Below are 27,822 nucleotides of genomic sequence, written 5' to 3'. Positions count from 1 at the left end.
TTTTTGAATGCTCGTTTCTCTTCATTATGGGTTTATCTACCATAGTGTTGAACCTCGATGACAGAACGCGTATTAATCCTGATAAAGTCATTGAGAACTGGTGATTCACCCATTTCCAGGCCATCAACAGACTGGGTGAGTTGGTAAAGTAATACACGACACGTGCGCAAAGTTAGTCTAATATGTACAAAGGGCATGAATACGTTTTCAATCTCAGAATGTTGATGTTTCTTTTTTAGAAAGTTAATGTAATCGATTTTTCATTTGTTCCTTTTGATATGATATGATGTACATTGTTTTATAGATCAGCTGAAAAAACATTGTTCCTTTAATGCAGGATGATTTAAAAAGATTAATCCAATTTCAAAGTGAAATATTTTTCCAACCGTGAGGCACCTGCGCACCAATCACGTACCAATTGAAAGACGGGGTCAGAGAGTTTGTGGCTGTCGCCACAAGATGGCTGCCCTCAGTCTGCGCATTTCTCAACAAGAACGAGCTCCCTCGTCACTGGATTGGCCGTAAAGGAGCCCACAATTTGGCAACTTCCCACTTCCGGCCCCCAAGATCACCAGATCTCACGTTATGTGAATTTTTTTTTTTTGTGGGGGTACGGTAAGGATTCTGTTTATGTGCCACCACTCCTAACAACACTGGATGATCTCCAGAAATCACATTGAAAGAGCAGCGAGTACAGTGACAATCGAGAATGGGATGAATTTGACCGTTGCATTGATGTTGCCCGTACAGCTGCGGGAGGCCATATTGAGCACTTGTAAAATTACATAATAAACTTTATGCTCACCTAAACCATTCACAATTTACTGCATTGTTCTGTAAAATAAATAATTTTGAACACTTTTTCCAGGCACTTTATATGTTAAGAAGACCACATGGCTCCACGTATGGTAGAGCCGCAGCCTGTGGTTACTTAACACGCTGTCTTGGTCTGAACTCTTTAACCCACACTTGAAAAAATAGGAAGGGTGAATGAAACACTCAAACTCTCAAGTATACTGTATGTATTTGAAATTAAACATTTCATTTTGCAAAGAAAACCTCATAGGTGGTGCAAGATAGCATTACAAAACATTGTACTAATTTTATTATGAATATGTTTAATATTTCTGCATCATACACAAATTTAGTTGCTGAAATAAGAATGAGGAGCTGCCTGCTGGTTACTGTGAGTCACAGCGAGTGACATCCATGGTGTCTTGCAGGATTCTGACAATGCTGAGACTTGTGTTTGTGTCCTAAGGCAGCTAGAAGCTTTGTCCACAAGGCAGAGTTGTTCTTGGTGGCAGATTTGTTTTTCTCATTATTTGTGCCTTCCAGTCCTCAGTACTGGTCATTCACGGCTTCTTTGACTTGCATTTGAAATTCGGAGACTCTTAATGCTGTCCTCTTTGTTAGCGATGAGCAATGTAGTCTCGAATGCTGAAACTGATGATCCCCAAGATAACAAGTGCAGGCAGAAAGGCGTACAGCATGAGGAAATCCAGAGTATACCGTGAAACTGCACCTGGGTACCCGTCCTCTATGAACTGGATGCCATTGCTGAAGATACAGGGGTGGACACCTGTGCCTGGGTTGCTGGGTTTTTCTCCTGTGGAGAAGCACACGTTCTTTGGCTTTGTTTCCTAACTGTTACAATCTCAGCACAGGCAGAGCCAACAGAGGCGATTTCTTACTCACCGCAAGTAAAGTTTAGCCCATAGAACTCTGTGACAACCAGCAGCTCACAACCATATTTCTGAAAAGTCAGGTAACTGAGCCACTGGAAAAGTTCGGGCATCTCCTGTGAGCTTCTGTAACGAGAGATGGAAAACATCACCATTGGCAGTCTACTGTAGTAGCAGATGTCTCAATACAGAGCTGCGTTACTAATGTCTGGGCACAAAAATCGCGTAGTTTACGACGTAAGATGTGGCCTCTTTTATTCAGTCCTCATCACTCCCTGTTCCTCTTGCTCCACGCTGACACTTTTTTGTGCACATTTCCTACTCACTTCTAGCAGTTTTCTGCACGTGTCATCTCCTTGGTCACCCTGAGCCGTGCTCATCATTTATTAACCTCTTGTTCACTCCTGGGCTCACTTCTCCCTTCTCTTCTGTTCAACCCTTGCAACACTTCTCGCATGTTAACAGTCTGGTCATTCCATATACCGCCCCTCACATGCTGACCCCTGGTCACTCCTGCTGTGTTTTACACACTTGTATGTTATCCTCCTGTTCACTCCCAGCTTCACCCCTCATAGGTTAACCTCTTCATCTGCTTACATAACACTCCTCATGTGTTCTACACCTGCACACTCCTAGCTGAGCTTACACGTGTTAACATTCTGATCATGACCAGCTTAGCCATTTACAGTTTGACTTTCCACTGCCTTGTCCCTTCAAGCTTGGTTGTTTTTGGTTGCTCTCTTAGTGCCCTCTTCCCGCCCACTCCCGTTGTCTCCCCAAGTCCTGATCACTTTACATGGATGTATGAATGAACCTCATGGTCACTCCCAGCTCTGTGTTTAACATGCTGACCTCCTATCAAACCTAATACACTTTTCACTTTCAAGCACCCAATGCACCTCTCTTTTTAGCCCATTGTCACTGTAGTCAGTCTTATTAACCACCTGGTCACTCCCAGCTTAGCTCTCCTCATACTGCCTTGTCATTTCAAAGTTAATATCTCACTTCACAATTACAAATATGTTAACTTTAGATGTTCATCACCATTCATTTCCATGGTAACTTATCGTCTTCAGATGCTCTTAAACATCTGGTCACTTCCAGTTTAGCTCATACTGCCCACTTCATGTCAATTCGAACCAAAATTAATGTCTTACTGTACAATTCTTATTGGCAGAGATGTTCATCTCTTGCTGGTAACCCACACCCTTCTTTCATCTCCAGATAAGTTTTTAATTTTTTAGACATCTGATCACTCTCAGTTGAATTTCTCCATTGTCGGCCATCCCAGCTTTGCTCTCCTTCCAGCCAAAATTAATGTCTCCCTATTATCATTGCGAGATGATTTTGAAATATTCACTTACCTAAGAAATCCAGAGCCTACCAGAATACCAGCAATGTTGAACAGGGCAACGGCACTGTTGACAATATTTGGGTTTTGAATGATCCCTAGCAGAACTAGAGCTAGCAGTTCTCCTACGACATGGGGTACCAGAACCACTGCAGTATAGCAGATGAACCGGATCAAATCTGGGAACATACCCACCGTCCTGCAGGGAAATAACACATTCAAAGAAATAGTCAGGGCACAGAAAACAACCTAAAACATCCCACCATCGCATAGTCTTACAGACAGCGTCACTTAGACACCTACAACTGGCTATTTAGGCCATCGGTCCACACATTTATGCTGTGGATCCTCCATCGTTTTCCAAAAGTTGATGAAATCGGTCTCATTGTTGGGAGCTGGTGTAGGACAAGGCCTCCACAGGGCTGAATTCACAACCCCAGCCCATTGCTTGTTAGTCTACCATCCATCCACATAGAGCATGGCCAGGTCGAGATTTGAACCCAAAACTAGAGCTGTGAGGCAGCAGCAATAATTTAAGATACCCCGTCAAATGGTTTTTGAGAGAGTCCCTGGTGTTGCCAGGCTGTTAGAAATTTCATTCACCTCATTATATTGAGGTCACAAAGGGTTACAGGCTGTCTAGAGGTCCCCGTCACCTAGTCAGCCAGACTTACACACCCAGTCTTCCGTGTACGAGGGGGTACCCAAAAATAACTGGACTGTGTGCCTGGCACGCAATATGGACTTAGTTGCTAGGCGTAGCGTACTTGCAGTATTCTGCGGCAGTCTGCCAAATGGCATTGCTGTGTATTGTCCGTACGGCATTCCGTGTTTTTCTTGGTGCTTATTAAACATGTTCTGCGATTTTTGTGTTGGGTCATCATAAAGAACAGCGAGTCTGCGTTTTAAATTTTGTTCTCTCTTCGGGAAAACAGCTTCTGAAACTGTAGTGATGCTTGTAACTGATCTTTAAAAAGGAAGCCTTAAGTAAAACACAGGTCTACAAGGGGTTTTAATGTTTCAAACGAGGAGAAATGTCAGCTAAAGACCAACCAAAATCTGGCCAACCGTCCACAATTAGGAATAACGAAAATCTTGAAAAAGTTTGCAGTGCAATTTACGAAGATTGTCGTCGGACTATTGAAGAGATTTCTAAACTAATTTGTCTATCTTGGAGTTCTTGCCACCTTCCCTACTTGCCTGATCTTTGCTCTGTGCGACTTTTTCTTGTTACTACATATGAAAGGAAAGCATTTTTGTACCGTGGAGGAAGACAAAGAAAAATTGCTCCCGGCTTTGGACGACGTTCCTCTTCAGCGATTCCAAAAATGTTTCCACCAGCGGGAAAACCGGTGAGAGAAGTGCAGTCATTCACATGGAGAGTACTTTGAAGGAGACTAAAGTTTCAGTAAGTAAAAATTATTAACATTTTTTTTTTTTCAATTCCAGTTATTTTTTGGAACCCCCTCGTATGCTAAGTTTTAGGAGCAAGTACTGGGAGTTGCTCTTACCAGTATAAGAAAGTGGTGAAGAAGACCACACTAATGATACTGAGCGGCAGAATGTGGATGATGTAGGCCAGCAACATGTGCCATTTCTCATACAGGCCATCGGCACTTTCCTGATCACTGATTGCCCTCAGTGCTGGGACTGTAAAACAGAAGGGAAAAGCTGTCATTGCCTGCTGTGCAACTGATAAATTCAAGGAAGCGGAGGGAAGACCGCAAAATCTGGTGTACAGCAGTAGGTAATGCCCTTACTTCAGGTGCTACGAGGAAACTAAAAGAAAAAGGATGAACTTACACAAAGCCACTGCATTCAACATCCCTGTGTATGGTGTGCCCCCCATGGTCTGGTAGATGACACCGATTCGGTCTTGTATAGCACCTTTCAAAACATCCTCGTGTAGTTTCATGAGAAAGAATGCTATGAAGAGCCCAAAGATCAGGTTCTGGAAGAGACGCATCAGGATGCCAATCCGGTTCCTTAACAGGTTCTTTGTGTTTCGCCTGTACACAGACAACAAAACAAAAGTCAAAAACATGGCCTACGACATGTAGAGTGGACCACCACTTCAAAGCTGACGCACAATAAAGGGTCTCTGTAGCTGCGTTTGCTCAAAATTACCAAAGTTCTGCAGCTTTAGTTTGCTTCATGGGATTCTGGCAATACCTTGACACGTTGAAATGATTCCCCAGACATAATATCTTCGTTTTAAAAGCTTTAGTAAAAAATCAAGGTAAAGCAGTTCACACAAAAATAGAGAAAAAGTTGGTAAAATTCCACTTATGACTGTTATCATGTTCATTTCTGTAAGTTTGCTCATAGAGTCAAACCACTTCTAAATATTCAGAAAACTGCATGCCTGTCCCATTTACAAACTGTGAATGGGTCTAACAGTCCAGCGGGCAATGAGACGAATTGCAAGACACACACCGTATTACTGATATAGCCAAGACGGTTCTATCTCATATTAACTTACAGGGAGTTAAGGTTATACCATAATCTATACAGTGGTGCTTGAACGTTTGTGAACCCTTTAGAATTGTCTATATTTCTGCATAAATATGACCTAAAACATCATCAGATTTTCACTCAAGTCCTAAAAGTAGATAAAGAGAAACCAGTTAAACAAATGAGACAAAAATATTATACTTGGTCATTTATTTATTAAGGAAAATGATTGAATATTACATATTTGTGAGTGGCAAAAGTATGTGAACCTCACGGATGATCAGTTAGTTTGAAGGTGAAATTCGAGTCGGTGTTTTCAGTCAATGGGATGCCAATCAGGTGTGAGTGGGCACCCTGTGTTATTTAAAGAACAGGATCTATCAAAGTCTGCTCTTCACAACACATGTTTGTGGAAGTGTATCATGGCACGAACAAAGGAGATTTCTGAGGACCTCACAAAAAGAGTTGTTGATGCTCATCAGGCTGGAAAAGGTTACAAAACCATCTCTAAAGAGTTTGGACTCCACCAATCCACAGTCAGACAGATTGTGTACAAATGGAGGAAATTCAAGACCATTGTTACCCTCCCAGGAGTGGTCGACCAACAAAGATCACTCCAAGAGCAAGGCGTGTAATAGTCGGTGAGGTCACAAAGGACCCCAGGGTAACTTCTAAGCAACTGAAGGCCTCTCTCACATTGGCTAATGTTCATGTTCATGAGTCCACCATCAGGAGAACACTGAACAACAATGGTGTGCATGGCAGGGTTGCAAGGAGAAAGCCACTGCTCTCCAAAAACATTGCTGCTCGTCTGCAGTTTGCTAAAGATCACGTGGACAAACCAGAAGGCTATTGGAAGAATGTTTTGTGGACGGATGAGACCAAAATAGAACTTTTTGGTTTAAATGAAAAGCGTTATGTTTGGAGAAAGGAAAACACTGCATTCCAGCATAAGAACCTCATCCCATCTGTGAAACATGGTGGTGGTAGTATCATGGTTTGGGCCTGTTTTGCTGCATCTGGGCCAGGACAGCTTGCCTTCATTGATGGAACAATGAATTCTGAATTATATCAGAGAATTCTAAAGGAAAATGTCAGGACATCTGAACTGAATCTCAAGAGAAGGTGGGTCATGCAGCAAGACAACGACCCTAAGCACACAAGTCGTTCTACCAAAGAATGGTTAAAGAAGAATAAAGTTATTTGGAATGGCCAAGTCAAAGTCCTGACCTTGATCCAATGGAAATGTTGTGGAAGGACCTGAAGTGAGCAGTTCATGTGAGGAAACCCACCAACATCCCAGAGTTGAAGCTGTTCTGTATGGAGGAATGGGCTAAAATTCCTCCAAGCCGGTGTGCAGGAATGATCAGAAGTTACCGAAAACGTTTAGTTGTAGTTATTGGGGGTCACACCAGATACTGAAAGCAAAGGTTCACATACTTTTGCCACTCACAAATATGTAATATTCAATCATTTTCCTTAATAAATAAATGACCAAGTATAATATTTTTGTCTCATTTGTTTAACTGGTTTCTCTTTATCTACTTTTAGGACTTGAGTGAACATCTGATGATGTTTTAGGTCACATTTATGCAGAAATATAGAAAATTCTAAAGGGTTCACAAACTTTCAAGCACAACTATAGCTATGAGAGAAAATTCTATTCTATTCCAATTAAGCAAACACTAATTTGAGTTTAACTTAAAGCATTAACTTTCTAAGATTGGCTCTTACAGTCTGAATACTTGTTTAAATGCAATATTTTAGATTTTTGTTTTTTTAAAAAATAGATAGAGATAGATAGATACTTTATTAATCCCAAGGGGAAATTCACAGATACAAGGGGAAATAGCACAAATATCTAAAATCCCGTTTTTCATTTTGTCATTCTGAGGTATTGAGTGTTGCTTAATGTGGGGAAAATGTAACGATTTTCGCACAAGGCTGCAACATGACAAAATGTGATGGCAGTGAAAGGGTCTGACTGCTTTGTAAAGCTTCTGTATTTGTTCATCCCCAGGAACAGCAGCCACCCAACATCTTGGAAGAACCACTCAAATATAAAAGTGGCTTCCTTCTGCTGACCCCAAAAAGCCATGCAGTCTGCCAAAGGCAGTACAAGCATCTCCATAACCTGGGCTGCCATCTATCGTTTCTCCACTTGCAAATCTGTTGAAGATTTCAATGACCTCTGACTTTGTGTTGTACATTGGGTGAAACTTTAGAAAACCACCCTGGGGTTCTTTATGCTCAAGATTTGGTATTTTCTGTCACTCCAAATGAAGAGCAGGGTGAAACTGAGCTCAAAAGTAGATGTCCTACCACCATTGAGGTTATGTCTACTAGAGGTTACCTGAGCAGGACCAACAATTTGCACAGGTCGCTGGGAGATTCTTTGCTTTTGAAGGGGACAGGATGTCGCTCCCTCTGCTGCCGTGCTCCCTCGATGTTGTCCAGCATGCGCTGGTAAATGTCGGACTCCTCATAGGCACACCGGATGGCCTTGACTCGGTCAAAGGTCTCGACCTCTCGCTCTGTGCTCCTCGTGTCAACTGAAGTGAGGTCCACTGTGAAAGAGATTAAGACGTGTGATTAGGAGAGTCTGATAAACCAACTATCAGCGGTCAAAGGACACAAAGCATGGTGGTACCTGTCAGTCTGCGGACCCACTGGAACACCCTGGCATTCATTGCTCAAAATGAGATTGTGTACCAGGAAGTACTAGGAATCAGAATGTGGGACTGGGATGTGCACAGGGATATGATGGGAATCGGAGGAGATGTAGGGGATGCTGTGAGGGCCAGCTTCTGGGTTTGGAGCCAGTTCATGTTAATGAGCTTCATTTTGAAGGTGTGGATGTGTGCCCAGTTTTCATATTTGACCAGCTGGCTGCAGCTCTTGTTTGGGTCATTTTCCACTTCGGAATGCTCCACCAGAGAAATCTCTGGTAAATCTCCATGCATTCCAAAGTGGAACAGATAATCGAGCGTTCTGCCTAGTGGCCTGTGGAGCCAGGCCATCCAGTGATCTGTCTACTGGTTTGCTTTGGTGAGTCCGTACCTCTCTTTACTAGCAGAATTAAGGTTTCAGTCTGACAGAGCGCCCTAGAAGTCGCTATGAGTGAGTGAAAGGCCCAGTCAGCTTACCATACAAATCAAGGGGTTGCAATACTCCGGACACTCATACCCGCAGCTACTGAAAAAGTTAACCATTTCCTCCGGCTGGCCACAAAACACTAGTTCACCGCAGCTCATGATGGCAATCTGATTAAAGACCTAAGGAGAGCACAAGAGTCGTTGGACAGTCCAGCATCAAAACCCACCAAAACCTTTGAACATCTGACCCTACGAAGCCCCAGCTGGTCCTTACTCTGAACAGCTCGGATCTGGGCTGGTGGATGGAGACGATGACAATCCGATCTTTTTGGGCCAACTCCGAAAGCAGGACCACAATCTGATTGGCCGTCATGCTGTCCAGGCCTGTGGTCGGCTCATCCAGTAAAATGAGCTCTGCAGAGAGAAGAAGGGACACAGGGGTCACTCGGGAGCAGAGAGAGCAACACCTGCCGGCTCTGCAAAGGTGCTGATAAGTCGTTTCCAATTTAAAAATAATTAAAGGATTATATTTGAAACTGACAAAGACAATTAAAATTGTTTTGATAATTCCTTTTTCACTTCATCTAGAGCCACTCGACGGGAACACGGCCGTCTCAATCAGAGCCCCTCGGCTGCCAGCTTGGTAAGGATAATAAATCCCCTGACAGTATAAACCCTTTCCTTTCAGCAGGCCATAAAACACAGAAGGTTTTTCAAACGCCATTTAGCAATTTCAAAGACGCCTTTGTAAATTTACAAGATGATGTTTGCACAGTTTTACCTTTCTGCAAATCCCCTCCAAAGTGTCTTTTTTTTTTGTTTCTGCTAGGCATCTTGTGAATTTGCTGCCATGCTGTCACACTCTCGATGCCACTCACCGCGCAGTGTGTTCATTTCCTGTGCTGCTGTGGCGACATGCTGTTCAGACAGATTACATGTCCACCTCTGCTAACCTGACTTTGTCCTTTTTTTTTTAGGAGATTTTGGATCTTTTTTCAGAGTACGGCACCTTTTTTGGCTACAGGATGCAGTTAATTGGTGATACTGTATCACTAAGTGACATCTACATGGTCATTTTGTTTACAACACTTGTCGTGGCTTCCCTTTTCACTCATTTATAAGGCAGGTATGTGCTTTACGTGTATCGAACATCCTTGTTGGGGGTCTTTTATTTTATTGAGATTGCCCCCTTTCAGAAATACTAAAAGTGGTGAATAACTTTGACAGAAAAACCTGTGTTCTTTCGTGAGCATTTTCAGTAAGCTTTAATAATACCGAAAACAGCACAGACGGCAGAAAAGACCCTCGTAGCGTAGGTGTAAGCTCACCAGACCGAAAAATGAGTCCCCGTCTGTGTAAGAGGTGATACATACAGTACTTGAGACACCAACCCAAAGCCCTCGCAGACGATAAGAAACAAGACTGAACCGTTTGGCCTCAGTTCAGACATAATGTCTGGAGGAAACCAAGCACTACTCATCACCTGGACAATAAAATTCCGACAGTGAAGCAGGGTGGTGGCAGCAGCAGCACACGGTGAGATTGTTTTTCCATGGCAGGGACTGGGACAGCAGAAAAGACCCTCGTAGCGTGAGTGTAAGCTCACCAGACCGAAAAATGAGTCCCTGTCTGTGTAAGAGGTGATACATACCTACGTACTTGAGACACCAACAGAGTGGGAGTACCGTTGTACAAATAGCTGTGTTGTGTGCTATGGGGTTTCTGCAGTGACGAGTGGTTTTGGTTCTCCCTGTGAAAAATGAGTCACATGACAGACATGAATGATTGGCAGATAAGGGGTTGGTGCGTTCAGGACACGTACAGTGTACAGGAAGTTGATGGCTTTGCGGGTATGTCAAAGCACACTGTCCAGCAGCTGTTCCAGTAGATAGATAGACACTTTATTAATCCCAAGGGGAAATTCCCATACTCTAACAGCAGTATACTGATAAAAAAATATTAAATTAAAGAGTGATAACAATGAAGGTATAACAGACAATAACTTTGTATAATGATAACGTTTACCCCCCCGAGTGGAATTGAAGAGTCGCATAGTGTGGGGTCTCCTCAGTCTGTCAGTGGATCAGGATGGTGACACCAGTCTGTCGCTGAAGCTGCTCCTCTGTCTGGAGATGATCCTGTTCAGTGGATGCAGTGGATTCTCCATGATTGACAGGAGTCTGCTCAGCGCCCATCACTCTGCCACGGATGTCAGACTGTCCAGCTCCGTGCCTACAATAGAGCCTGCCGTCCTCACCAGTTTGTCCAGGTGTGAGGCGTCCCTCTTCTTTATGCTGCCTCCCCAGCTCACCACCATGTAGAAGAGGGCGCTCACCACAACCGTCTGGTAGAACATCTGCAGCATCTTATTGCAGATGTTGAAGGATGCCAACCTTCTAAGGAAGTCTAGTCGGCTCTGACCTCTTTTACACACCATTTAACTGAGCAGTTTTGTAAAGTGCCTCTCCCGTGGTATTCTGCTTCACTGCTGCATATATACACACACATATATATATATATATATATATATATATATATATATACACACAACACACACACACACACAAAGTGTGCCAATTTAATTCCCAGAATGCACCTTTAAAAAACATACATGTGGAACTGTATACTGGTGGCTACTGTCGCCTTCAGTGTACTCCCCTTGTGCATCTATACACTGACTTAAATGGCGTTCCCATTTCTAGAAGCAGGCCTGGAACTCATTTTCAATACGTATTGACGTCCGTCATTGTTATCACATCTTCTCACCCATCTTTGAACCTCTTATGCCACTCAGGACACACTCGACTTTTTCATAGCATCTTGACCATACGCCACTTGCAACAGTTTGTAACGTTTCAGTAGTGCATTTGCGTATTTTCACACAAACTTTAATATTAATACCCGTATGTTGTTGTAAATTTCTACCACCTATTTTTACACCAAAGTGAACACGCAGATATCTATTACCTTCCCAATAGCTAACTAACAATTGACTCTTATCAGCATGCAATTTATACATGAATTAGTTCAAACATGTTCAAACACGAGTACTCATGTGATTTCGATACAGTTACGTCACAGGAGACACTACACGGCCATTCCAAGAATTAAATTGTCACACATCATATATATTTTATTTTATATATAAAATACTAAGGTCTGTAAATTTGTAGTTTGATTACTCACAAACTAAGGGGGCTAGAACCTTCGTCTTGGTCTTTATTGAAAACTTATGACCTGAAATGTTGTTGAAATTCAAATAAATTAAGTAGCAGCAGCTTGGAGGACACTTTAATGGGGAATGGACAAGTTTATTGTAATTAAAGCACAATCCCTCCAAGCTCATCTGTTGATAATTCCTCAGGACATGGTACATACGTGTGTTGGTAAACAGTGGGCTGAGCGTTACTAGTGTTTAGACATCATCTTTTAAAGTGAGACTCAAAATCTTGAATACTTAGTCAATAAAAAGTTGATCTCAATATATTTGCAAAGTAAAATAAACTACAGTACTTTATAATGTCCTAAAGTAACACCCATCTCTGGTGTTGTACAATTGTAACACCGGCGTGGAGAACATTAAACAGGGCAATTCAGGCAGGAGATACAGACTGAGCAGCCACACTCGCCTCCTCAAATGTTATGTGAGAAGAACATTTACAACATTTACACTTTATTTACATAGAAACACGTGTAACACAAGTAATGAGATCGCAGTTAAGTCAGTAAATGTCCTGTGATGGTGAGAACTTAAACTATGACGCGTTCCATTGCTTTGTAACTGATACTGTAATTAGATTACACAACGGATTACCTCCTACTGCATCGCCTCTAACTCTGAATATGGTGACAGGCCGCTTGTTAGCTGAACATGGGGGTCTCCTTTCGCTCCACTGGCTCAGCTGCTGCTTTCTGCCTCCCAAGCCCTGAGTTTGCTGCCAGCCTGTCCATGAGAGGACCCTGGGTGACCTGTCACTGGTGACACTAACCCTCAGTAACAGTGTCATCTTTATACTGTAGTGTGTTGGTGTTTAGGTAGTGGTGTTGTACTCCTATCTTGCAGTGCTCTGTTATTTAATGAATTCAATTTGAATGTTTTTGCACAGAGTAGAACTTTTATTTCTATAGGAATCTTGTTTTTTTTTTTAGTAAAGATAAAAAGTTGCATTTTATTTTTAGAAAAAGCTCTGTTTCTCATTCTATATTTAACTTTCATTTCTGTGACTAGCTATTGCTTAGTAATACAAAGAGATCGGTGGATTTGGGTGTAGGAGACCCTCGTTCATTGATAAGCATTACACTGCAGTATTTAATCTCGATAATCAGTTCTATTATAGAAAAATATCTCTTTATTATAAAAGAAAATTTTGGAAGGCTTGGAAGGAGACGATAATTGATCTTCTTGGAAGACAATTTGAAGTCCCGTGAGAGACACTTTAACGTCCGGCGAGACAACAGGACAGCTGCTTTACAGGCTTTTAAATGATCGACGCGCAGTGTGACAAGCAGAACACTCAGCTCGGCAGCAGGAGCAGAAAGACAGCAGCTGATCAGACCACATCTCCTTAGCAAGTGTTCAGAACCCCCCTCCTCCTCCATATAGCGCAAGTGGCAGAGACGCAAAGTGGCAAAAGGACAGCATCTGTACAGGCTTTTAAATGATCGACGCACAGCTCGGCAGCAGCAGCAAGACAGCAGATGATCAGACCGCATCTCCTCAGGGTTAGTTCCACACCACACTCCTGTCCCTTCCCTCATATCCTCCCCAACGCAAGCGGCAGAGATGTCAAGTGGCTGGAGCATAGCATGCCCGGGAGGGGGTGGACGAGCGAAGCGAGCAGGGGGCAAAGCCCCCGGTATTCTTAAAATTGGTAATCTCTACGTATTAGAAAAGTATTATAAGCACAAGAGAAAAGTAGACTCTATATTTTACTAAGCATTAAGATGTAAGAGTTAGGAGTTAAACGATTTATTCCTACATATTTTTAATTATTCTGTATGAGCTAGAAACTAACAATAGTTCATAAGCCAAAGGTCAGTCGTGCAGGACAGCTGGAAAAGGATGGGCCCCTGGCATAGAGAGGGAATGTGAACTCTTTGGCTGTAAATAAAGACAGCAAGTGCCAAGCTAGTGAGGAGTAAGAATAGTCCTTGTCAGACAGACATGTTGGACAGAGAGGGGTTTGACACCCCCTCAGCTGAGAAATAATGGTAGAATTAAATAGAGGCAGAACTGGAGCAGAGGAATGAGGCTAAGGATCTGTGCTGGTATCCAGAAGATTGCTGGTTCGAATCCCCATCACTGCCAAAAGAGATCCTACTCTGCTGGGCCCTTGAGCAAGGCCCTTCACCTGGCCGTACAATGGCTGACCGTGCTCTCTGACCCCAAGGGGTATGTGAAAACTTGTTGCATTTCATTGCGTGTTGTCCTGTATAATTATGCATGTGACAAATAAAGAATCTTGAGTCAGATGAAGATGAATAATGACTTGTATGATAATAAATATAAGAGACACCTATGGCTACTCGCTCATTTCCCATCTGAAGTGAGTCTGTATGTGCGCCATATGATAATTCTTGATTCTGCTGCCTGCCCTGAGACTCTGAGTGTCTTCTTCAGGGCTGAGGGTCCCCATGCTGCCTAATCTGCTTCAACACTATGAGGTCTGACTTCCGTATCAACAACAAGGAAGAACGTTTATGTAACATACAGCTTTTTTGTCATTTTGCTTCAGTCAGTCCTTATTTCCATATGAATGTCCTTTTCAGTGATTGGGAGAGAGTTATGTTGGGTCAACTCCAACTGCCTGACGCTGCTGCTGTTCAGTAAAACCACAAGGGCCGAGCCCCCTGCCTGTCAGGTGTGTATTTAAGTGACAAACATCACACGTCATCATCCACTAACTGGTCTACTTAGTTTAAGACCATCGTGCATCAAGCAGAATTTCATGATAACGCTCGTCGTGATACCACCTTGCCCTTTCCTAACCCACATACCATTTTAGAATGGGAGCTACATGTAGCGTATTACTTTAAGATTAGAAAAATCAAATACATCCCACAAGGAATTAATCCAGAGTCCTACAGCGTCTACAAGTCCACTATCAACAGTGTCACACACAGCACCAACCCTGCCAGCGGGCACAGCTCTGCTCCTGCCCGACTGTTACCACTGTAAATCAATATGGCGATTTAAGTAAGCAAAGTATTTGTGTGATCAGTTATGGTGCATTTTGTATATTTGTAATTAATTTGGGCCACTTTGCAAAGATTTGTTTTCCTTTTGACATTAAATTGTGATAACGTCCAGGCGGGTGAATACTTTTTATAACACTGTACAGAGTGCCCCACAGATTCAGGGTCCTCCGTTTGAATCCCACAGCCACTGTTGTTCCCAATTTAATTTAATTAGTGATACCCAGACGGCCCTTGATGGTGTACATGAGTGGTGGACCAGCACTGTAAGTTTTTGTGGTTGTTATCAGGTGTACATTGAAATTCTTACTTGTATGTGCCAATCAACACAGAACACGTTGCTTGTGTGACCCTCATTTATTAATACTTAGAGCAGGGGTGTCGAACTCCAGGCCTGGTGGCCTTTTCCTAATCAGTGACCAGACTTCACTGCAAATTCAATTCTTTTCCCTTCATTTTAATAGCCCTGTTTTTAAAGATTCGGTACTCTGAATCGAGTTGTCAGTCATCGTCCAACCCGCTATATCCTAACACAGGGTCACAGGGGTCTGCTGGAGCCAATCCCAGCCAACACAGGGCACAAGGCAGGAACAAACCCCGGGCAGGGTGCCAGCCCACCGCAGGAATTGATTTGTTTCTTCATTAAATGACAGCCAAAGAGAAATGAAATGTGAAACGAGCCGACAGTTGACCAGCTAAATTAAGGCTTGAAACTCCAACCAATTTCAGTGCAATCCCTTTCTTAATGAGAAGCCGATTCTTGCTGTTAATTAAACTCGTTATTTAACTCCACAGCTTGTTGCTGCTCTCATTCTGCCACAGCAGACATTTCCAGAACTGTTGATTTCCCATTTTTCCTAAGACCACCATCAAGGTGTGTTGGTGACCTGAGAGATCAGCCGTATTGAGACCTTCACCTCTCTTTATTTTCAGATATTGTGTGACGGACAAAGGTGAGCTGATCACGTGGCGGCTCGTTTTGTGTCTCATTATTGTTTGGCTGCTAATTAAAGAAAAAGAAACAGCTAAGGGGTCTGAGTCAAGTTAACTCTTTCAGGGCTGATGTCGACTTTTGTCAAAATTCAGGAGTAGAGGACGGTAATCGGCTGTAAACTGCAACAAAAGTCACCCTTACGTTCTTTCTTTGCTAGAAGGAAAGTTACATAGCATTGTTGATTTAACCCTCGATTCCCTACGCGTGCATGAGTAGCGAAGAGCAAACAACCTCTACATTGTCACCAACATCTGGCGAAAGACCAAAGCAAGATACTCCATGGATGTTTTACGTAATTTCATTGAATAGGACTCTGACTTGTTGGACTCCGAGTTTGACGTAAGTGATCTGGAGATGGAGATCAAAAATGAAAGTAAGGTACCAGCATCATCTGATCGGTCCCTAGCTGATTGTGGTGGTGAACACCTTAGTGTAGGTGATGCACCTACAGCAGCGTTTGCCTGGGAGGACCTCCACTTATGATGACAAGAGGTACAAACCATTCTGCATCACACTGCAACCGCCATCCGTGCAAAGACAGCCAGGCAGCTGGCCCACCGTGCATTCCTGCTGACCATCGAGGTGTTCCCAACGCAGCCACTGCCGCCAAACACGACGAACAAGCACCAATAGCAGTCGCAGCACATAGCAAAAGACATTTATTGTTGACTTATGTGTGAAACCATTGCTTGGTGTGCTTTTCAGAAAACAGAGTTTTTTTGGAGAAAATATTCAGCCTTCAAAGAGTTAATTAAAATGAAGGTGAAACAAGTTGATGGGCAGCAAAACTGGCTCACTAATGAAGAAGATAATTCGAATGAAAACCTGCAGCCACTGCGGCCCTCCAGGACTGGAGTTCGACACCCGTGACTTAGAGTGAAGGTTTGGTGCACTAACACCATTTGACTTTGCAGCGCTAACTCCTTTTGAGTGAGTTGTGTTCGTTTCTGTAAGTAATCCTTTTTGATAACTATTGGTGCTTTATTGGCATGGGAGACCCCACTTCAGTGGTCTTACGTGAGGCTAGGCTACTGTCCTATAATCTTAAGACAGCGGCTGTTTATTTGAGGAAAAAGACGCAGCCCCAAGTGGGATACTTTCCGTCCTACGTTGGGCTGCTGAATGCGACGTGTGATTTTTACAGCAGACTCCTCATCGGTAAGAGACTCCCGGGTTAGCAGTTATCTCCTGATGGCAGCCTTTTCTTTTTCTGTAGGGTTCTGTGCTCATCGCTGTAACGATGGTGGTCGTTCACAATACTCGGAGAGCTGAGCTTTCACTACTGCTGTTCGGTAATACTAAGACAGGCCGGTTATTTCCTCACATATATACTATACTGATGACAATTGAATTTTTGAATTGCTTAATACCAACAGAAGTAACTTCATTTATAAGAGACCCCCATTTAATAATATTCCAGATGTTTGGTAAATCCTATGCAGCGTTACTTTTCAGTATTACTTTGGGAGGCCATTGCTGGTGCTCCTGCTTGCAACTTTTTTCACGTGATTGGACAGCACGTGTGTTTAGAGCCCATTAACCTTTTCCCAGGTGACAAACCCTACAGTATATTGACTGTAAGGCCAACCTTCTGAAAACAAAAAGAAGTTAACATCGGAGAACACAGTCGTATCACATACTTGGATCCTGAAGCAGCTGAGCAGCAATAGAGACGCGCCGTCGTTCGCCACCAGAAATTCCGGAGAAGACGCGTCCGCCAATCACAGTCCCCGCCACGTGGCTCAGGCTAAGTTCAGCCATCACGGAGTCCACCTGCCCACACAACACACAACACTCAGTGTGGAGAAGCCTTTCACCAGGGCTGTGAACTGCAGTTGGACAATGAGGAGTGGGCAGACACAGCACCCCAGGGATAATCAAGTTACAGGAGAGGGGAAGCTACAGGGTGGTCCAGATCTAATTATGCAGATCCAGATCATCTGGATGACTTTGGTTTATGCGGGGACAATTCCAGTTCGGCGCGAAGACAATTCTTCATGTCGTCAGTTCGCACGCTTCTCGATGGTCCGGGATGTTTCCAGTGATTTTCTATGTAATAAACTTAATAAATTATAGCGTAATGAAAATTGCATAATTAGATCTGGACCACCCTATAGATGATTATTCCATCTTGCCTCTCAATGATTGTCACTTCAAATCTCGGGGGGGAAAAAAAAGGCAAGAGTGACGAAGGCCAACTTAGTGAACGGCCGCATTACCTTCTTGCGGATGGACTCCACGGAGTGTTTCTGAAGTGCCAGCCGGGCAGTGTAGGTCAGCGTTTCCTGGACGGTCAAGTAGCAGAGCAGATTATCACTCTGGAGTGAAGAACGAGAGAAGGGGAGAGGGAGAGCATAAGTAAGTCCCATGGTGCCACACATAGGAGGGGTTTGTAAGCGGACAGCGTAGCCCAGTTAGGCCTGTCAGGACCACCAACTTAACAGGGGGGTCCCCACAGAATTCCGCTGTCCACTTCTATGTCACTTCACGACTATTGTTAGTAGACGTCCTGGGGTGTAAAATCAGCATGAGTGTGGAAACTACAAATTGCTTATTTTACATTTTAATTTTGCTCAAATGAACCAAGATGAGCTGTGAGTCTCTTTAACATTGTTGTCTCTCCTACGTTCTTCCTGTAGTGTACCAGAATTTTATAACTTTAATTCAGTCAGTTTATATCTTAATGGTAGAGGAACAAAAAACAATGTGGCTGCCACGGAATCAAAAGCTGTTTGAGGAAGTTTATAACTTGGGAATGGGAGGGCAGTGCAGATGTGTGGAGGGCTGCAGCTGTTCCAGTCAGTTTGAAATTTAACAGTAACGTGCATACGTACAGAATACGAGCCGTCCATCACAATGACTGATAGCCAGTCAAATATGTGTAATGTCACTTGTCCTGCATCCCTCACTTGGAATTTCAACATAACTAATGATAAGGAGAAGGAGCAGAACGGCATAAGGAGCTCAATCAGAGACCAAGACATGTTGGAGAGAGAAATGAAAGATCGTGTTGGTTGGACGCTGGAGAACATAAACACGCGTCGCACTTGTTGCTAAATTAAGAGGCCGCCCAGGCCAACATCCACCCTTGACATCGCTAATTTTCAGTAAGCTTTTCTAAGACCACATGCAGACTTTTGCTGTCTGTCTTCTTAATGGACTACAATTCTCAGCTGCCCCGCGGGTATTGCACTGATTGGACATCTGCAATGGGCACAGGGGGCTGCTGGGGACAAGAAGGGCTGGCGGGAACTTTGAAAGAGAGCCATCTAAACAGAGAGAGGAGCCCCGTTGTTTGTTTGTCAGCACTGTCGCCATTTGCCTGTGACGATATTATGTGGTTGTCCAGCATTACTGTTGTATTGGATTTCAGTTTTGTTTCGTGCCCGTCTGCATCGTCTTCGTCGGAGGGAGCGCTCCACGCATCTCAAGACAAAACACTTTATTATCGGTAGGACAAACTTGTGTCGTAGGTGTTTATTGTTGTGTGTTGCATTTGTTATCACCATAGGGGAAGGGGAGGGTTATCTGATTATTGGTAGTTTATATTCACTTTCCATGTAATATATTATTATTATTTATTATTATTATTCATTCATTCATTTATTTCATTTATTGGATTTCGTGTCTCTGTCTGTGAGTGAGTGTGGGTCAGGCCAAGACTGGGTGCGTTCCTGGAATCCCCACCAAAAATAAAATCACCGTCCCTATGACGGTGTGAATCTGAGCAGCACCGAACCGCTACAATCTTACTGTCTATTTTACTTTCTTGCATTGGTATTTTTATATATAGATATTGTAATAAATATCACATTGCTTTTACATTTCTGTGCTTTGCCTTTATATCTTGAGTGACTGAAGTAAATATTAGGGCTCTTGGTGCTGCACGGGGTAATTGCCATTTATTCGTTCTGCAGGGATATCAAGGCTGAGAGGTCGCACCTCAATAGAAGAACAAGTGCGGCAGAAGTTAAGACCCCATTAGCTGGTAAGTGGCATGTAAACAAAAGGGGGTGTGTCTCGGGGACAGCAGCTCATTGGTTAGTGCTGGTGACAGTGAGCCCCTCTGTGGGGTACTGAGAAGTCACAGGCTTACTGTTACACAATTATGAGGAATACCACAGAGTGACCAGCAGTAGGGCATCCCCCATATGTACGGTAACTGTGTGAGTAGGATCTCTGTGTGTGTGTGTGTGTGTGTGTTAATGAAGGTGCAGGAGTAGACTTGACAAGCCTCACAAACCCCTTGACAATACGGTAGATCCCATCACTGTGAATGCATCTGTTTCCATGTTTACATCACATGACCTGTTCGTCGTGTGGCGGGTGTGGTAACGCGCTGTACCAGTGCATGGACCCCAACCTGTCCTGACTCCCCAGAACCACTTGAACATTAACATGCTGTGTATCAGAGTCTGGCTACTTTAATGTGGTGACCACCTGAAGGCACAGATACCCCGACTGAACCAGACGGTCAGTAAGCACGGCGACCCTTCTTATTCTTCTTATGGCTGTAAGCCTTTCTCTAGCATCTTCTTGGAGTTATCTGTCTGATTTCTTCTAGCAGAGGCCTGTTCCCACAGCCGGCCCACCTGTAGAATCCACTTCTCCCTCCATGACAGTCATTCTTAAATACCTACTGTATATTATACAGTGAGTCTTCTAACGGCGTACTTCACTTTATTAGACATATTATGTTTGTAAAGGGGGCGGCACGGTGGCGCAGTGATGGCGCTGCTGCCTCGCAGTAAGGAGACCTGGGTTCACTTCCTGCATGGAGTTCTCCCCGTGTCTGCGTGGGTTTCCTCCCACAGTCCAACGACAAGCAGGTTAGGTGCATTGGCGATCTGAAATTGTCCCTAGTGTGTGCGCTTGGTGTGTGGGTGTGGGTGCCCTGTGGTGGGCTGGTGCCCTGCCCGGGGTTAGTTTCCTGCCCTGTGTTGGCTGGGTTTGGCTCCAGCAGACCCCCGTGACCCTGTAGTTAGGATATAGCAGGTTGGATAATGGATGGATGGTTGTCTGTAAAGTCCATCGTGTTTCCCTGACTATAAGCCCTGAGTGCACTTCAGAAAACCTAATCTCTATGGTTCTGAATTGTTAGAAGATGTGGCAAAGGGACACCCGCAGGGATAACCACATTCAGGTCCTCTCCCCACATTACTTTATATTCCTAGCTATATTGCTAAATATTAATGCCATAGAGAGGCTCTCATTTTCAACATTTGCCATTGTGAAGTCCTCATTCTGTCGATCAAACCTGCAGAACATAGGAGAAACAGTCCTGGAAATGCTCCCTCTTCAACTTCTGACCGTTCACATACACGTCACCGAGGAGATTCCCAGCATTTCCAATCCGCCCGGAGATGGCGTCCAGGAGGGTGGTCTTCCCCGAGCCTGCATTATGACAACATGACAATGTTCTTACACAATACACGCCAAGGACCTCCTCAAGTTTGTTGGTTCACGTTAGTGCTCATTCTTACCAGAATTTCCCAAAATGCCCATGATTTGTCCACTTTCTACATAGAATGAAACCTCTTTGAGGATTTGTCGGGTCCATTTCTTACGATAAGAAGGCAAATCCCACCAGGGTCCAACCCGGTCACTGCAAACAGTAGCAAAAAAGCATTAGTCATTAAGCAGGTCATTATGGGTGGACGTACGGCCACATATGCCGAGTCAGAATCAAAACCAGTAACAGAAAGGAGTGAGGATGAAGTGGAAATGAGACCTGGTGACCACTGACAGAGATGTCAGCCATCTCCTGATTATAGAGGAGTGTGGAGGTAGAAGATAGGAGAAGACAGAATAAAGAGGAAGAGCTTAGAGTCAGGAGTGTCTGCGTCCTTTGTCCTTTTCCAAGTCAGTAAGAATTCAGGGTCTGGGTGTTGCAGGCTAAATAATCTAAAAGAGGGTCCAATGGAAGTAGTCGAGGATAGGAAGAGATGAGCTTTTCTGAGTATCACTCTTCCAACAGGATGTGTGAAATGAGAGAAAATTGGAGCAAAGCAATTTACTGGAAGAACAGGAGATGTGAGACTCAACTCTGATGGCCTCCTCATTGTTCAGGACATCCTGGAGAGCCTAAAATCTGTGATTTATAGAGGGGGCTTGGACACGGTCTGAAGACATCTGCCAGTAGGCCATTCAAGCTATGCTGATCAGTTTGGAGAAGCTCTCTGTCATCATTCATAAATCTGTAAGGGTTATGGTTTGTTATTATTTTAGTGTATTTATTGGTCTATTTGGGACACGTTTTGGGAGGGGTTGTAAACAGTTATTTGGACTTGTATTGTTTTTCTGTTTATATATTCATATTTTTTCATTTATCGTCATTTGTAATTTTTCATGTATTGTGAGATCAGTAGGGAAACGATGTTCTTGTCGCTGCTCCAGAGATGGTAGTGAAAAATCATTGTGTCTTTGGTTTAGTTATTTGAAAGCAGTATTACAACCTGGTATGGCGGAGCGGTCACATCTCCATGAGTCACGTAAAGAGCTGAGATGAGATCACAAGGAGCCAGCAGTGGCACTCGGAAAAGAACAGAGAAGTCATATAAAGGGTTGAAGTAGATATACAGTATAGCATAGCAACTGTTAGATAGATGGGTTTAATTTTAGTATAGTAGGCAGGATAGATATGTAAGGCACTATATAATAGCTAGATATGTAAGGCACTGTATATAAGATAGATAGATAGGTAGATATGTAAGGCACTATATAATAGCTATATATGTAAGGCACTGTATATAAGATAGATATGTAAGGCACTATATAATAGACTAGCAAAATACCCGCGCTTCGCAGCGGAGAAGTAGTGTGTTAAAGAAGTAATGAAAAAGAAAAGGAAACATTTTGAAAATAACATAACATGATTGTTGATGTAATTGTTTTGTCACTGTTGTGAGTGATGAGTGTTGCTATCATATATATATATATATATATATATATATATATATATATATATATATATATATATATACATATATATATATATATATATATATATATATATATATATATATATATATATATATATAGAATACCAAGGCCATGAAGAAGTAGTGTGTAAAAGAAGTTATGAAAAAGAAAACATTTTAAAAAATAACGTAACATGATTGTCAATGTAATTGTTCTGTCATTGATATGAGTGTTGCTGTCATATCTCTCTCTCTCTCTCTCTATATATATATATATATATATATATATATATATATCTCTATCTATCTCTATCTATCTATCTATCTATCTATCTATATATATATACAGTATATTCAGAAACAAGTATTGACTTTATATATTCAAGTTTTGACTTTATTTATTCCGACACTGACTTTATATAATCAAGGTTTGACTTTATATATTCGGGAATGACTTTATATATAAAACTTTTGACTTTATATAGTGAAATTTAGTCATCATTGCATAACTTTTTCTTTACCATAGAAATTTAAAGACTAAATTCAACTTCCATTCCTACCAAAGATATTTCTGGCGACTAAATAGAAGCTACTTATATCCAAATTCGAGCTATTGAACAGTCGCCTGCCTGCCTGAATAAGTCACCCTCGCTGCGCTTACTTTTTACCGTTCATTTAATCATGGCTAGTGGCGGAAAAATAAAATGGAAGGAGGATTACACCGAGTATGGCTTTACCAAAACAATTATTGGTGGCGAATTGATTATTCATAAAGCTTGAATTGGTGATGTGTTTTTCTGTGTTAACCTCATATTTTTTCATACTTAGATAGAGTGATATGTAAGGCACTATATATAAGACAGACAGATAGATTTTTATTTGTTCAATAGGGAAATGTAGTTTTTTGCAACAGCTCAAGACTTATTATAACAAACAACCACCACCCGTCAAACACACACAAAAAATGACAAAAAGAAGAACATTTCTGACTTGGCCGATGATAAGAGAGAAGTCACCATTGACGCACTTTTGTTGAATGATCGACTGGCTGAAAGTCCTCGGTGTTGCTGTGTCACAGAGAGGATGTGCAGCTTTGGTCATAACGGCACTCAGTTGTGTCTTCCTTCTCTGTTTCACTGCTATATCTAGCAGGTCGAGAGTGGGTCCCATATCTGATTTTGAAATAGTTTTGCTTTGCTTGGCTTCTCCTGAAGTGATGTTACCAGCCCAGCACACCACAGTATAGAATATCTGGCCATCATGGACTTGTAGAAGATATAAGGGAGGTCACTCCCCACATTAAAGGAGCACAGTCTGCTATGAAAGAAGAGTCAGCTCTGCACTTTGCTATATGGTTCCTCCATGTTATGAAACCAGTCCAGTTGTTCATGGAGTGTTCATGTTTGCACTTTAATAACCCGGTGATTAACAGAAGCCTGGTTTCTAAAATGCCATGTAATCCTTTATTCTGGTTCGAGAAATCAGGTTATTGGCCTCTGAGAACGCATGTAGGTTGCAGTTAGGTGGCCATGTAAACCCATAACCGGGTTACAGTTAAGGAGTTTGTAGTCTGTGTGTGCCCTTTGCACTCTTTTCACCTGGCTGTCGGCAGCCACGATTAGAAGCATCCTCAAAGATAAATTTCCTAAGGAAAACGTTCGGGCGATTTCATTATTCCAACTCCTGGTTGAAATAATCTGTATCAATATTTCAGAAATCGTTCGATGTTGTGTTGTTCTGTGCTAATCTCAGGAGCAGCACTGGTGGAGGGTAACACGTTAAACGTAATGTGCCATATTGTAGTCCAATTACCAGCACATTACTTACTTCATTGAAGTATCTGCGTTGTGCTGTGTGTAAGGTGAGCCGCACACTTACTGGTTTGACGCTCCTTTGCAGGGCTCAGTTACACAGCCAAAGAGAAAACAGTGTGCGGCACGCAATCTGGAGAACGAAAAGCTGTTAATAGAATATCAGTTTAGCTTTCATCCTACTGTTTGATGTACAGCTGATATTTAGAAAGAGTGAGATCAGGTCTTCAGGCCGCGAATCACCGGTGGCTCTGGTCGAGGATGTGCAAAGGGATGGATGATATTTACTTCACAGCACATGAGGGGGCTAAGCAGGGCGAGCCAGAAAGAAGTACCCACATTTCAAAGGTTTATTCTACGAAAACGCTACACGATCAAATACATTTCATTACGACACAAGAAAGGGTGTACAAAATCGATTTTTTTTTCACTGTGTTTTAAAGACGATGTCTTCAAGGTGGTGGCCATCATTAGCGACGCATTTCGAGACGATTTCTGAACGCTCGCATGACTCGTTCGGCCATTTCAAGGAGAATAGCGGAGATTTTGTGGCGAACAGCGTCATTGTGTGTACCATCGACTTGAGATAGCCCCACAAGAAGAAATCACACTGAGTGAGATCAGGCGAACGTGAAGGCCACGCAGGGAGATCAGCTTCCCCAGAAACATCACCCATAAACCTTGTATGGATCTCCGCGCCGTATGAGCTGTTGCTCCGCGCTGTTCAAACCAGACATCCAGCACATCCGTTTCTTCCAGTTCTCTAGGATTTCAATGTAGCATTCTGAAGTGACCATTGCTGCCCCCTCCTCAAAAAAGTAAGGGCCTAGAATGGCAAATTCTGAAATGGCATACAAAACTGTTACACTCTCACTGTGCAGGGGTCTCGGATGAACTTCACGAGGGTTGGTTTTACACCAATAGCAAAAGTTTTGCTTATTTACACAACCATTCAAATGGAAATGTGCCTCGTCTCCGCACATGACGATGGCATCTTGAACGGTTTGCAGAATGTTCGCACACAACTCTGTGGTCTTCACAGAGTTCCTGCATTACCATAATTTTGTATGGATGGAAATTAAGGTCCTCATGAAAAATCCTCCTCAAAGACGTGTTGGAAATGCCTGAGGCAGAAGCAGGTTTGTGCTCTGAATGTCTAGGAGACAGCAAAATTGATGCCCTTACAGCTTGGGTGTTTTCAGGCGTTCATTTGTACAGTCCGAGGACGGCCTGGATATTTTCTGTTCAATGTTGTACTTGTCTGTCTAAATTTAGCCACCCACTGAAGAATTGTTTTTCAGATTTGGGAAGTCATTATTAGGAGGAATGCTGAAGTGAGTTTGGAAGGAGTGTTGTGTAATGATGATGGATTCGCTGTTTTTGAAGCACACAACAGAATGGTGAGTTCCTGACCAAGGCATGTGGCCAACTGAAAACTACACGGGATCGCCTATCAAAGGACTACCACCCCAACCCACTCGGCTGCCTCTACCTCACGCAATGACCTTGAGAAATGTGGCTCACCCGTATAAAACACGAGAGAATCATCACAGATGTCGTTACTCGTTTTCAGATTCACGTTGGCCAGTGATGACGTCAGAGTGTTTTGCCAAAGCAGAACTCCATAGGTGTACTCGACGGTGTGAACGGCGGTTTCTTCCTTAACCGAGTTACTCTCCTTATCATGTACATGTAAATGGACAGATTGGTGGGGACCCCCAAGAAGTTGTAGTGAATCACCACCTCCACATCCAAATCCACCCCCTGAATTGTGACCGGGCATGGAATCTCTTTGGTGTGATGAAAGTCCATAAGCAGTTCTTTGGTTTTACTGATGCTGAGGTTCTCTTTGCACTTCACGAGGTCCTCCACTGGACTCCTCTCCTCTGTCTCCTCCTCCAGACCCCATCAGCCCGGAACCATCTGAGAATTTCTGCAAGTGGCCTGACCCGGTGAAACACTTTCAGTCCGTGATATCCAGGGGGGGATCAGAACAAGGTGGCCAGACTGTTCCTTGTGGTGCGCCAGTGGGCAGCTAGATGATAGGAGTGAGCAGTCACATCAAGAGTGATCAGAAAAAGCCACCAGCGGCAGTGCGGACGCAAGAAAATAGTGAGACGACAGGTCAGGGAGCCCAGCTACAAGCCAAGAGGGCAGTTTGGGTGGCAGTGAACTGGAATGTCACTATGGCACCTGGTGTGGCAGGGCATCACAAGTGAGGTGACAGAGGGGTCACACAAAGAGCCTTACAGCGAAGCTCAACAACAAGAATGTCAGGTCACCTTCAAGTCGGACTTTGGGGGGCCGCAGGTTTTTGTTCCAGTCCAGTTTCCTGATGAGACGTCTTCTCTTACTGCCGTTAAAGCTGCTGCTCCTCAAGCTTCATTTTGTTTGTCTCGCTTATTGTGGTCGCTGGTTTTGAATGCTCCTCATTTACAGTACGATGACAAGGGAGCCAGCAGTTCTCCATCTTACATACAACTGTGTGTGTTCATCACGAACTCTCCGATTCATTAAAATATTTAAAAGAAAGCAAAATGAGTGAAGTGCTGAGAATTACTAATCAACTTCAGGATGCAAATCATTTGGACGAGAACCGTGGAAAGAAAAACCTCTGCGATCTAAGAAGGACCTGGCATGGCAGAATGAGAACACTAAACAGCCACGCCATTCAATAAGATCTGGAACTGGCAGGGTCACGTATCTCATTCACCCAAAACGGCAGCCATTACGCTTCTGCGGGTCTGCCTACCCCTGACATGGAGCATCTGAGGACGATGACGAGGGTCGTGAAGGGGCAGCAAATGTCACTGATGTCCTGTTGTCCAGCATCAGGGATCAAAAGCAAGATGACGCAGGAGAGGGGGAGTCTGAAGACCCTCGGTGAGACAACATGAACACAAGTCATAGCAATGTGACGCCCCACTTGGCCAAACTGACAATCTGGGCGCAGTGCCGGTCAAGGCTGCCTCACACAGAAGCAGCGATGTGGCAACTCGGCTCGCCTGGCCATCATGGCAGCTCCCTAGTGGTCACTCGCAGCCCACCACCTCATAAAAGCACACAGACAAGCCCTTCCCCGATTCCCAGCCCCCTGGCACTCACCTCACCGAGTAGGACACGCGGCTGACGCTCAGGCTGCAGGAGGGCCGACTCCCCGCCGTCCCCGGATGACCGCGCCACTCTCTCTTACTGCGGAGCTCCAGGTCCTTGGGGGTGCTTGAGCCGTCCATGTTGCAGGAGCTTACTGTGCCACTCTTTGCTCTGAAGCTCCTGTTGGCGCTGCGGCGCTGCTTATCGGGTAGAACCTTTGCCCC

The 27,822-nt window shown here is 43.5% G+C and overlaps 2 protein-coding genes across 6 annotated transcripts in view; one reads left to right on the top strand and one right to left on the bottom strand.

Annotated features, from left to right (window-relative positions):
- abcg8 (ATP-binding cassette, sub-family G (WHITE), member 8) overlaps nt 1-27,822 on the top strand; it is a 43,210-nt gene that overhangs the window by 2,959 nt on the left and 12,429 nt on the right. The window contains exons 1-5 of one of the 4 annotated variants that reach the window (XM_039738179.1): nt 8,921-9,069; nt 9,174-9,228; nt 9,563-9,711; nt 19,692-19,762; nt 21,752-21,973. In XM_039738179.1, coding sequence (XP_039594113.1) covers nt 21,929-21,973 — 45 coding nt within the window. In that variant the 5' untranslated portion in view covers nt 8,921-9,069; nt 9,174-9,228; nt 9,563-9,711; nt 19,692-19,762; nt 21,752-21,928. Of the gene's footprint in view, nt 1-8,920; nt 9,229-9,562; nt 9,712-19,691; nt 19,763-21,751; nt 21,974-27,822 lie in introns of those variants that run through there. The other 3 variants (XM_039738182.1, XM_039738184.1, XM_039738180.1) reach the window with 3 other exon arrangements.
- On the bottom strand, nt 257-27,765 carry abcg5 (ATP-binding cassette, sub-family G (WHITE), member 5). 2 transcript variants are annotated; one of them, XM_039738186.1, is made up of 13 exons: nt 27,611-27,765; nt 21,258-21,379; nt 21,032-21,168; nt 17,994-18,092; nt 17,415-17,547; nt 8,860-8,999; nt 8,648-8,765; nt 7,844-8,069; nt 4,840-5,045; nt 4,548-4,686; nt 3,050-3,235; nt 1,699-1,811; nt 259-1,609 (listed from the first exon to the last, which is right to left on the bottom strand). In XM_039738186.1, the coding sequence occupies exons 1-13, from the start codon at nt 27,736-27,738 to the stop codon at nt 1,413-1,415; spliced, it is 1,944 nt and encodes a 647-aa protein (XP_039594120.1). In that variant the 5' UTR covers nt 27,739-27,765; the 3' UTR covers nt 259-1,412. The 2 variants fall into 2 exon arrangements, with proteins under 2 accessions (XP_039594119.1, XP_039594120.1); XM_039738185.1 differs by lacking the exons at nt 8,648-8,765; nt 8,860-8,999 and having other exon boundaries at nt 257-1,609; nt 7,844-8,057.

This window comes from Polypterus senegalus, chromosome 16 (genome assembly GCF_016835505.1).
Source record: "Polypterus senegalus isolate Bchr_013 chromosome 16, ASM1683550v1, whole genome shotgun sequence".
Classification (NCBI taxonomy): domain Eukaryota; kingdom Metazoa; phylum Chordata; class Cladistia; order Polypteriformes; family Polypteridae; genus Polypterus; species Polypterus senegalus.
The sequence above is the reverse complement of the archived record's forward strand: the minus strand, read 5'-3'. Positions and strand labels throughout refer to the sequence as shown.

What these genes read in the sequence shown, in the direction of transcription:
- abcg5 (XM_039738186.1), bottom strand. Translation starts at nt 27,738, where the DNA reads ATGGACGGCTCAAGCACCCCCAAGGACCTGGAGCTCCGCAGTAAGAGA. An exon ending in TCCGGAGTATTGCAACCCCT is followed by an intron (nt 8,070 to 8,647) that starts TGATTTGTATGG and finishes CACACGTCTTAA; the next exon opens with TCTCTTTCACAGTGGACCTC. An exon ending in GTTGAATGCAGTGGCTTTGT is followed by an intron (nt 4,687 to 4,839) that starts GTAAGTTCATCC and finishes TCTGTTTTACAG; the next exon opens with TCCCAGCACTGAGGGCAATC.